We start from the raw sequence: 11,895 nt of genomic DNA on the forward strand, positions 1-11,895 counted from the left end.
AACTATAAGGTTTGGTTTTAAACTTTGATGCTGATTTTATTGTATTTAATTGTTAGAAGCTACCCTGAGCCCTGCCTGGCAGGGAAAGAAGCAGGATAAAAACTGAATAAAGTACAGCATAAATAAATAAACTACAGCAGTCTTGTTTCATAGGGGGCCCGTTTCATAACCCATCATCAGATGTAAACCTTTTTATTAATGAAATAATATATTTATGTCTCAAGATAAAACTTTATCCAGGTTTTTGTGAAAGTCAAAGATCTTATCATTTTGCAAATCCAGCCATTTCACAAGGGCAGTGTAAACATTCTGTAGCAAAATTAAACAGGCATCCAGTAGCACCTTTAAAACTAATAAAAATTATTGCAGCATAAGTTTTTGTGGGTCAGAGCTCACTTCATCTGATAGAGAGAGTGTTCACTTATTAATTTAATTAGAATGGATGCTCTAATAGGGTTGCCAACCTCCAGGTTGTGGCTGGAGATCTCCTGCTATTACAATTGATCTCCAGGCCATACAGATCAGTTCACCTGGAGAAAATTGCTATTTTGGAAGGTGGACTCTATGGCATTATGTTCTATTGAGCCCCACCCCCCCCCCCACCCCCATCTCCAGGTATTTCCCATCCCAGATCTGGACACTCTATGCATCTGACGAAATGAACTCTGATTTAAGAAAGTTTATATGTCAGAACAAATGGTTTTTAGGGAGCTACTCGAGTGCTGTTCAAATTGTAGCAGAAGATCCCATTGTACAGAGTGAGCAGATTTCTCTTTCGCACAATAGGGACACCGTTTGACACACACACAGACCGTGCATTCCGCTCACTAGCATCAGCAGTCGACGCGCTGACGCCTGCATACAAAACTACAATTCCCAGAAAGCCGTGAGAAGCAGGAGAGAAGCGGAACGAGAGGGCGGCGATCGCGACGGTAGCCGCGAAGGAGCGCGAAACGTCCTTCTCCCGCTCTTGGCAATTTGGGCGCGGCGGCGATTAAATTAGCCAATGAGAGGCGGCGTCGGAAAGCGACGCGTGCCACCCTAGGCTTGGCGCGCACTTGACTGTCCGAAGAGGAGCGTGGAAACGAGAAGCGACTTCCTGGTCTGAGGGGCTTTGAAGCGCGGAGCATCGACGAACTCGGCGTTTTCCGCGGCTGTCAGGGGAAGGGCGGCCCTTTGAGGTGATGACAGGCCGCGGCCTCTCGCTGCTCCCACCTCCTCCAGTCGAAAAAGGCGATGGGAAAGGGCAAGCCGGCTAGAGCCCGCCCGTAGCCTGCGTCTGTTTTGTAAAGTGGCCTCTTTTTCCTGGGCCGGCGGCCCGAAGAAGAGGCCTCTCGCTTGGCTCTTTTCCCCTCTGAGGGGGTTCTTTCGCCTTCCTCGCAGAGCCCTTGGCGGGGGATAGGCCTTTTAGTCTGTTGATCCCTTCGAAAACTAACCTGAGACACCGGGAAGGGAGGGGGGGGCATTTTCAGAGTGTCTTCTCCAGTGTGTGTTTGCGTGTGGGAGTCTAGTGGTCCTTTTTAAAGATTAAAATTGGGTGGTGTTTTTTGGGTTTTTTAAAAAAATGTTTGTGTAAGTTGGTGCAAAAGAGGGCAATCAAGAGAAAGGGGCTCGAGAATCTCTGGCTTTTCAGTTTATACAGGAAAGACGATTCAGGATGACATGAGACTGAGAGCCAGTGTGGTGTAGCTGGAGTAACAAATGCTCACCCATCATGAAACTCAGTGGGTGCCCTTTTGTCTGTCACGTGCTCTCTCTCAGCCTAATCTTCCTCATCAGGTTGTCGTGAGGATAAAATGGAGGAGGAGAGAGAAATGTACGTTGCTGCCCTGAGGACCTTACAGGAAGGTTGAAATTGTACTAAATAAAGGGTTGTGTGTTACATGATAAAGGTTTATAAAATCGTGCATGGAATGGAGGAAGTGGGTAGAATAGACTCCTGCTCCCTGTTTCCCATGATGCTAGAATTCAGGGACAGGGTGCACAAAAAAACAACAACACACGTAACTCAGTGGGAAATTGAATTGTGGAATTCACTGCTAGTGGATATGGTGATCACTAGCATGGATGGTTTTAACAGATTCGTGGAGGATAGCTCCATCAGTGGGTGTTACCTATGATGACTTAAACTTCCATGTCCAGAAGCAGAATACCTGTAAGTGGAGGCCTTGGCTTTTGTGCCTTGTTTGTTAGCACTCCATGGCGGCTGGTTAGCTGCACCATGAGGTAGGGTGCTGGACTAAATGGGCCACTAGTCAGATCCAGCAGGGTACTTCTTGTCTTGTTCTGTGATTAAAGTTGACATTTGCTTCAGAAAGGAAGCCAGGTTAGTGTAGTGGTTAAGAGCAGTTCGATTCCCCACTCCTCCACATGAAGCCAGCTGGGTGACCTTGGGTCAGTTACAGTTCTCTCAGCCCCGAAAATAAACCTAGCTCACCACAAAAGAGCTAGAGTTTCAGGCTGCCAGACAAATCTTTGGATCTCCTGGCTAAACTACACCCACTGCCATACAATAATTAGTGCTTCAAAAAATCTGTTACATTTTGAAAAGGAGTCACAAGCCTCCTTTTGGATGAGGAGGAAGTATGAGGGATGGAGGTTTTCATGCTCAAACATCCATGATACTTTTTCTTGGTCTCAAGTTGGTGAAGGTCCTTGGCAGGAGGCCCATTGTATGCAAACTCCCTGATCTAGTCTTCCCTCATCTGGGCTTGAGCCCAAATGCTGCAGGTGAGTTTATTTTCATGGGAGATACCTACAGAGCATTTTCATGTGGTGTCATTTAAGCCAGGACAAGCAGGAGAACATAAGAGCAACCCTCCTGCATCAAGCAAGACCCATCTAGTCCAGCATCCAGATAATTTCTAGCTGTGAGCAAACTCAGGTCTTTTAAAAACAGGGAATGAGGGCAATATTCTTCCCTTGTTTCTTCCTAGCAGTCGGTATAGTTCTGAATATGGTGGTCTCATTTATCCACCATGTCTACTAATTGATGGTAGACTTACTCTGCATGATCGTGTGTCTCCATTTTTTTCAAACTGTCTAAATTTTTGGCCATCACTATTTCTTGTAGCAGTGAATTCTTTTCATCATTTACAAATTATGTAAATTAACACCTCAGGTGTTAAGTGCTCTGGAAACTACTTCTTAGCTTTGTAAACAATTGACAGATCTGTATCACTATTTGTGTTTTTCTTGTTTAGATAAAAAGCAGTGTTTGCTTATCAAAAAGGAAAGCCTCGGGTTTTGTTTTTAAAAAAACTGGGCGGGGGTAACAGGGTGGGCCTCTGTTCTGTAGATTGGGGAATTTCAGCTATGGACAAGTTGATAGAATATTTCTTTCAAAACTAATGCTGTTGTTCACTAAAAGGAAACAAAAGTGTTGCAATATACCACAGTTTTGTGGTAGATTGGAGCACCACAGAATGAGGAAGGACTTCCAACAGTTGAATCATTCTGTGTTCTTACCCGGCAGAAGCTTTTCTAAAATAGATGCATGCTCAATTTAGGTCTGTGCAGAGTGGAAGGGATGTGTATGAGAAAATGGCTGCTTTTAAATAAGGCCATGACTTGGTATAGCTGCGATTCTCTGGTTCTCATACTGATCCACCTTTTAGGTTTGAATGGACACTTAATTTTCTTGATACACAGTTGTAACTTTTGTTGTGGGTGGGTGCAGATGTGTGATCCCACTGTCACTTTTGGGTACACTATGGTGTGTACCATAGGCTGATTTCACATAGGAATTTTCCCCCCAGGTGGCACACAGCATACTCCTGCTTTATTTGAGAGCTTCCCCTGATGTCATGCTGTTTCTGAGCAGGCTTGTGGGGGTCCCAGGACCATGGCTTAGTGGTAGAGCATCTCCTTGGCATAAAGAAGGTCCCAGGTTCAATCCCTGGCATTTCCACTTTAAAGAATGAGGTAGTAGGTGATGTGAAAGACCTCAACCTAACACCCTGGAGAGCTGCTGCCAGCCTGAGTAGACAATACTGACCTTGATGGACCAAGGGTCTGATTCAGTACAAGGCAGCTTCATGTGTCCGTGTGTGTGTAACTTAAAGGGGAAACAGAGTGCTGGCTGCAGGGAGAGAGCCTTCATTTGAAAGCTCTGTCTATAGCCAATCTAGGGATACAACTTCGTGCCCCCTTCAAAATGGTGACATTCAGCTCTGGCATCCCCCCCCCTCGACTTTTAACATTAAAAACAAAGGATACCCAAAACTCAGCCAAGGCTGAGCTGTTGGTGGTTGTGGGGTTGCTAGGCTGAAAAGCCTGGCAAGATTGTTATAATATCAATTCTTCTGTGCCAACCCGATAGGCAGGGAGGGTGGTCTGAGCAGTGTGGAGATGGGCTAACTCCACTTGCCTGAATTCTGTTCCCCGTCTCCATGAGAAAGCAGCCTTGGGTGCCTGATTGCTGGGGTTACCTGTATCTGCTAGTACTTTCCAAGAAGAGCACTTCTGGTGCTTATTGTGTAGATCTTTAAAAGAAGAAACAAAACTCAAGCAAAGCTAGCTTTTAAATGTTTGATTTATTGTTGGAGTGATTTTTTAGAGTAGAATGGATTTCTTTTTAAAACAATGACTTAAATCACCAAGGAAAAAAGCCAATTTAAATTATTGATTTAAACTATGTTTCCCATTGATACTTCATATATTTCCTAAATACTAGTTGGTTAATCTAACCACTAAAACTTTTAATTTACAACTAAATGGGGCATGTACACAATTTAGGAGGATATTTCCCCACCACCACCTCTAATTGGTTTCACTTCTGCTGGTCCTTTTAGATTGCATAACTGTCCAGGCTTTTTCTAAACTTCCCCCACCACACACACCCCAGTAACAAAAAGTAGCTAGCAATTCAAACATTTACTGATTGCAGGCCGTATGCCTTTATCTGTTTAGAAATAACTGAAAGCTCAGAACTTTGTAAAGGCAAAGGCTGGTAGTTAGTGGGCAGAGCAGTTCCTTTTCACAAACTGAGAGAGAAATGTCCTTGTTTGTTTATAAAGAGTAAATTGCAGAGCTCAGGTGCTCCTGGTAGCTCCTGGAGCCGGGGCTGGATGGATCACAGTGCTTGTGATACTATGTCAATAGTAGTAGTAGTAGTAGTAGTAGTAGTAGTAGTAATAATGATAATGATGATGTCTGTTGCCTATAGTGTCAAACACTTGACTTTAAAAATATATTTTCCCTGTGGATCTTAGTAGCAAAACAGTCTTTAATGGAAATGGCTTGGTAGTAGATCTATTGGTTAGTTATAGGGATTATTTGTAATATACTGGATTCATATTTAAGCAGGGTTTTTTTAATAAAAGAAATATAGAAGATTTTTTTAAAATTCTTTTTTATCCACATGGTTTTAGGGTAACACTTCTTGTACAGTTTGAACTGTAACTGACTTGCACGTTGCCTTTACAAGAAAAGTGTAATATTTTTTAAAAGTAGTAAAAATAGTTATATTATTGTAAGTAGCAATGCAATTTAAATAGCAATGCTGTGTTGAATTGCTCCAGTGTGTGAATAGGCTTTTCCTTGCAGCAAGACTCATCAATTCCTATATGCCCACTATATTCGTACGATGTTGGGGATAGTATAGCAGCAGTAGCATGAAAGAATTGGCTACTATCACTCTTAAATTGTAAGTAGCAATGCAATTTAAATAGCAATGCTGTGTTGAATTGCTCCAGTGTGTGAATAGGCTTTTCCTTGCAGCAAGACTCATCAATTCCTATATGCCCACTATATTCGTACGATGTTGGGGATAGTATAGCAGCAGTAGCATGAAAGAATTGGCTACTATCACTCTTAAAATGAATATCTGTACAAGCTTAATAATCAAAAGACACAACAGGCATATATATCTTAATAAGTACATCAGTTTATCAGATCACCTGTTTTGAATTTATCAGCTTACGTCACATTTATAGCAAGTTATTTAATCCTTTTCATAGACAAAGCAGTATTGGGAAACCGGTTAATGCTGGATTGCTGAATCTTCTTTAGTAATTTCTGGAAACAGCTGAGCCTATTTAAGCATTGCTGTTCTGAGAAACATGTAGGTTCATGCTTCTGTTTCCAGACATGTGAGGACCTTGAGTTTTTTTTAAAGTTACAGTTTGAATGGTTTGTGCCATGGCGGTAACAAGATAGCTATGGGGAAATGGAGAAGAGAAATGCTTAAGATGAATGGTTATGCTAGAGACAGCAGCACATAACATCCCCCCCCCCAATTTGCAAAAGAAGTTATAAAGGCATGCATAGGTTCAAAGTAGGACTGTGAAAGATGTGCTATTTCATCATAGAGGAGGTTGTGTGTAAATTATTATTATTATTTATTTATCATATTTATACCCCGCCCATCCCGCGAACGGCTCAGGGCGGCTGAAATGAATGATTCATACCCATTCAAGCTCATTGCTTGGCACCAGTGCCCTGGTAATAGTTTGGCCACCTTGCAGGTAGGCACAGTGCCAGTCTAAACAGATGGACATGGACATTGTAAGCCAGGAAACAGTGGCTGTGTGTTAAGGCAAGCTCTATCTAGTGTTTTGGGTTGGTTTTTTTTTTAGTTAAGAAGGAAACTTCATTCGTGTATGGAACGTGCATTTATGAGTCTATAATATTTGTCCTTTAGCCGGTTTGATGTAGTGGTTAGGAGCACAGACTGTAATCTGGGAGAACTGGGTTTGGTTCCCCACTCCTCCACATGCTGCTGCTGGTGTGACCTTGGGTCAGTTGCAAGTTCTTTCAGAGCTGCTTTCGCAAGGGCAGTTTTCGAGAGAGCTCTCTCAGCCCCACCAACCTGACAGGGTGTCTGTTGTGGGGAGGGGAAGGGAAAGGAGATTGTAAGCCACTCTGAGACTCCAAGTAGTGAAGGGTGGGGTATAAATCCAATCTTTTCTTTTTCTTAACTGGGGGGAAAAGTTGGAAGATGTCCCCCCCCTTGGCCAAATTCATGAAACACATCAAAGTAGCACCTTGGAGACCTATGAGATTTTCCAGGTAGGAGCTTTCGAGAGTCAAAGCTCACTTTGTCATACCTGAAGGGACGCTTTGACTCTTGAAAGCTCATACCCCCAAAATCTTGCTGCTCTCTAAGGTGTGCCACCGGACACGTATCTGGCTGTTCTGCTGCAGACTAACATGGCTACCCTCTGAAACGCTGAAGTAATGATACATCAATTAAAATGTGCTCGTCATCAAGAGTACCATGGCAAGGCTGCCACAGGGACTTTCCACTTCCATGCACCTAAATACAAAAATAGTCTGTGGGATTTGTGGCTTCCAAGTAGCAGCTGTTGTCTAGCCATCCTTGTTTCTTTTCATTTCTTCCTTCTGCTCAGAAGTGTAGTTACTGCTTCAGAGCTGTCCCGTGTACTCCAGCGTTGGCGAGGCGGTGAACTAGCAGATCATGATCCACTGTGTCGAATGCTGCCATCAAGTAAAGCAGTAACAGCAGTGCCAGCCCGCCTCGATCCAGCTACTTATGGAGATTGTCCGTGAGGGCGACTAGCACAGTCTCTGTTCCATTGCCAGGGCGGAAGCCAGACTGGAAGGGGTCTAGAGCCGGTGTGCCCTCTCATACCTAGAATGTGGAGTATTCTTTGTGTAGTAAAAGCAAAGGAGGTTAACATGTTTCTTAGACCATGGAGAACTGACAGTGTCTGAGTCTTTATAAAGATAACTAATTACTCAGCTGGCCAATATGTGCCCTGAATAAACAGTATTATGGGATAATGGTAATATGCATCTTGCCAGTTGATGTACAGCTCAAGATAAGGTTCAATTTGAATAGTAGTAATAGGTGTCTGACATTTTGGTTGTGAATATATATGTTCTTTATAAACAGAAGGGTTTTTATTGCGGTTCCTGTGGAGAGTAAAAGATGGATTGGTTCTTCACAATTTAATAAGGAGAGAGAAGCTCATGCAAGGAGCACCGCTCTGCACTCGAAACATGAAAGTTGTGGAAATGGAATTTGTGTGGTGCTGATTTTAGAAGTTGGGTTTTGTGAGGTAGGGTGCATTGAGGCATGGGAAGCAGCAATAGGCTTAATAAGTAATTTCCATACACACAGAATAAAGTAACAGTCTTTCTTTTCAATAGACCTAGTGAAAATGCCGAACGTAAAGAAGACAGCTGGGAAAAGAGGTCCTGCAAAGCGGAAACTTGCAGAAGAATTTTCTCCAGGAGAAGTTTTTACAGACACATCAAAGAAAGATTGGAAGCTTGGACCGGTTATAGGCAAAGGAGGTTTTGGCTGCCTGTATCTTGGTAAGACTGCTTAAGTGGGAAACCTAGCATTAATTCATTTGAAAAACACCTAACGGTATTAATAGAAAAGAGCAAGAGTCCCATTTTAATTGCCGAAACATCTAATTATATTTTACATGGTATTTTATTTTTTGATTATGTGCTGTTTTAATCTGTTTTAAAGTGGTTTTAATTGTATTGCATATTGTATTGATACTGTTGGAACCCACCCTGAGCCTGCTTGCGGGGAGGGCAGGATACAAGTCCAATAAAACAATTTTTTTAAAAAAATTAAAGACTAACAAAACTTGGGGCAGTTCTGAACAAGTGAGCAGTGACTCTGGAAAACTCATACCGTGCCACAAATTTTGTTAGGCTTCAAGGTGCTACTGGACTTTTGCTCTTTTCTACTGCTACAGACAAACAAACATGGCTACCCATCTTGATGTAATGGTATTAAGGCATGGGAGCTGTATATCCTGGCTGGAATTTGGTGAAGAATGCGGCTTAACTTTGTTTCTAGAATTCTTATTTGAGGGCTGTGGAAATGTTTGTTCAGCCAAATAAATTTCTGTTACTTATCCTGCCTGTTACCCATCATCTTCATGCCCTTCTTGTGTGCTCTGTGAGGCGCCCAGTTGGCTTCTGTTCAAAACCGGATGTTGGACATGATGGATCAGCGAATCATGTGAAAATTTTGTGCTAGGCAAATTCTATTCTAGGAGATATTAGCAACGATATCAAAAATAAAATGTTCAGTATGATAACGCAGTACTTGTACAGAGGACTTTAAAAGGAGATTAGATCAAATTCATGTAGGATAGGACCATTATTGGCTATTGAGCATGACAGCTCAATGGGAATTCCATTTTTGGAGAAAGTGTACCTCTGAATTTCAGTGCTGTCTTATATCTAGCCACTGTCAAAGTCTCTGAGGAATCTCCAAAGTTACAGCTGAATAGATCTCTCATTCTGAGTGTTGAGTGTTCAAACAGTTCCAGTCGCACTTTGCTTTGTAAAGTATATGATGTCATCTGTGCTTGGTCGTCTTGCACTTCAAGAAACATGATTTCTTCTCTTTCAAAGATTTCTTACAGGGCTTGGCAGACAGAGGCCGTAATCTTTTTTTCCAATTGTAGCTTAAAGAGATCCCAATATTTTTCCCAGTCATCTAGCTGCTGTAATATGTTTCCAAAGAGATTTTCCTTCTCTATCACATTTGAAAAGGCCATCGTGCTCCTGAACAGGCAGCCTCCACAAATCTGTGAACTATGCAGGTAGAAAAGTCGCGGTCGCCATTTTACAAGTCTGTCCTCCTTTCAATAAATCAAATCAGCCATTTAAGATTAGTCTCTGTAGAAATCTCTTCCCAGCCAGCAGATAGAAGATTTTAGTGCAAAGTTTAGCCCCTCAATTTTAAAAGTGAAGCACTCCCCCGAAGGCGCGGGAGTCAGCTCCCTTTGCTTCTGGGGAAGATTTATGGGGGCAATCAAATGTTCTTTTCCAAGTTTAAAGTTTGTGAAAAAGCCAAAAATACTCACTGAGTCTTCGCCAAGGATGTTAATGACGAGGTATAGAGGCCCTTATATGGGGTAGTTACAACTTTCCAGTCGTGCTAACGCGGCTGGTCTTTAGGAGCTTCTGCTTCAAGACAGTCTGATTCCGTCTCCTGCTTGTGCCACAGACAGGGGGCTCAGATGAAAGTCTTCTGCCACCAGTTTCCTACACCCGAGGTACTGAAGAGACTCCTGACCCATCCAGTGTGTCCGGAAAGGTCAAAAAAGTCCACTAAAAAGCTCCAAAAGCTAGTGAAACTCAGAGAGAACCCTGAGTATTCAACTAGATCATTGTACAGAAGCCCCACCTCTCCTGTAGTACTACATATTGATGGCTGTCACAGATTGAGTAAGAAGTAGTTCTGACAAAAGGGGACAAGCAGTTAAATCTGCTTCCCAGGCCCTGCTTCAGAAAGTAGGTAGATGAATGAGGCCTTTTGTACTGTGGTGCTAAATTGTAGAACCTTTCTCTCCATAGCCTGTTCAGCTTTAGACATTATCTTTTCTAAGTTCTTCTGTCTATTTTTCTAAACGTTTTTGTTATATTGTGGGGAGCTGTGACTTTGTTAATGTTCCCTTATTGTATTGTATAGTTATTTTTACATGATCTCTTAAGGAAAAATCCTTTGCTTTAGTTGCACTTTTCACCACTGGTGGTGTTGATTGCTGGTGGCTCTTTATGGCCAGTAGAGCCCAGACCAGGCCTTGTTTATGTTCTAATAAAGTTCTCTTCTGTTTTGGTACCGGGTGCTATGGTGGTATTCTTTCTTCTATTGCTGCTTTTATTGGTGGGCAGATTGTAATAATTGTTTTAAATTTTTGGTTTTGCTGTTTCCCTAATGTTTATTTCTGATCTGTTGGTTTTATAGTTGATCTGGTCTGTGTTACTTTGGTTGTTCTAATGGATTTTAATAGTTGACAGCTGGAATTGTTTTTAACTGGAAATTGTCTTGAGAGCAATTTGGGTATTGTGGAGTATAAACTTATTCGATGTGACTAGTTCTATCTTGCTAGAGCTACCTTTTTCTCCGCATGTAACTTTTTGTAAGTTTTGCTACTAATTGCCATATGATTCTCAAACAGAAAGTGACAGATTAATGAGCTGGAAAGCAAATTAGTTATGTGATGAAATTTCAGTATAAAAATTAAATAGTAGTCTTTCTGTAGTGCTGGCTGGATTAAATGTGTTACCAGATGATTAGAGTTACCAGCCTTTATATAGTGCTTTGTATTCAGATCTCTTCATCTATATATATAAAAGAAAGTCCCCTCACCGTAAAATCAATGCCCAGGCCAAACTGCTGGACCTAGAGACAACAAATTCAGGAAGAGCACTCCTACCATGGCATAGGTGCTCGCTAAGAAGGGATTTTAAGAAATTCGACTCCTAAGTAAGTCAAAAGGGGTAAAAAGTGCTTCCTCCATTGAGTCCTACACAGCTGCCAGGCAGCTGCCTCCCTGCACCCCCCACTCTCTGATTGGTCAGCTGCAGAGCTCAGTGTTCTGAGGTAAAAAAACACAACAGTTACAGGAGACTGCACAGAGCTAATGACAGTTGATGAAATCAGGAATGGCCAACAACGACCAGTGAGATGCAGTAATGCTGCTGTCCCAGCCTCTCTGATGGCTTCCAACACACTCCCCCCACCTCTTACACCTAACAGGTGATTTTCTGTCAGGTGCAGCAGTGGTTGCAGGGTGCCTAAAGCCCCGAGGGAGCCCGCCCCAGCAGTAACGCCTTAGTGATCCTGCCAGTCCCACTTCCACAGTGGCTTCTAACAGTCCTCCCCCTCCCCCTCCTACACTGGACAGGCAGCTGTCTGTCAGGTGTAGGATAGGAGGTGGGATGCTTACAGCCGCCGAGGAGGTTTGCTCAACAGGATTTCCTTAGCTCTGCTGCTGGCCCAGCCTCCCTGAGAGCCAGTTTGGTGTAGTGGTTATATGCGCGGACTCTAATCTGGGAGAAACGGGTTTGATTCCCCACTCCTCCACTTGCACCTGGCTGGATGACCTTGGGCAAGCCATAATTCTGGCACAGCTGTTCTTGAAAAAGAGCAGTTTCTGTCAGCGTTCTCTC

At 42.8% G+C, this 11,895-nt stretch overlaps 1 protein-coding gene across 2 annotated transcripts in view; it reads left to right on the plus strand.

The window, feature by feature from the left end:
- The first annotated feature begins 978 nt into the window (after positions 1 to 978).
- Positions 979 to 11,895, plus strand: part of VRK1 (vaccinia related kinase 1) — a 52,007-nt gene continuing 41,090 nt past the window's right edge. For both annotated transcript variants that reach the window (XM_015419317.1, XM_015419318.1), the window contains exons 1-2: positions 979 to 1,181; positions 8,116 to 8,283. In XM_015419317.1, coding sequence (XP_015274803.1) covers positions 8,127 to 8,283 — 157 coding nt within the window. In that variant the 5' untranslated portion in view covers positions 979 to 1,181; positions 8,116 to 8,126. The remainder of the gene's footprint in view (positions 1,182 to 8,115; positions 8,284 to 11,895) is intronic.

Source organism: Gekko japonicus, unplaced genomic scaffold, assembly GCF_001447785.1.
Source record: "Gekko japonicus isolate JY-2015 unplaced genomic scaffold, Gekko_japonicus_V1.1 scaffold236, whole genome shotgun sequence".
In the NCBI taxonomy this organism is placed as follows: Eukaryota; Metazoa; Chordata; class Lepidosauria; order Squamata; family Gekkonidae; genus Gekko; species Gekko japonicus.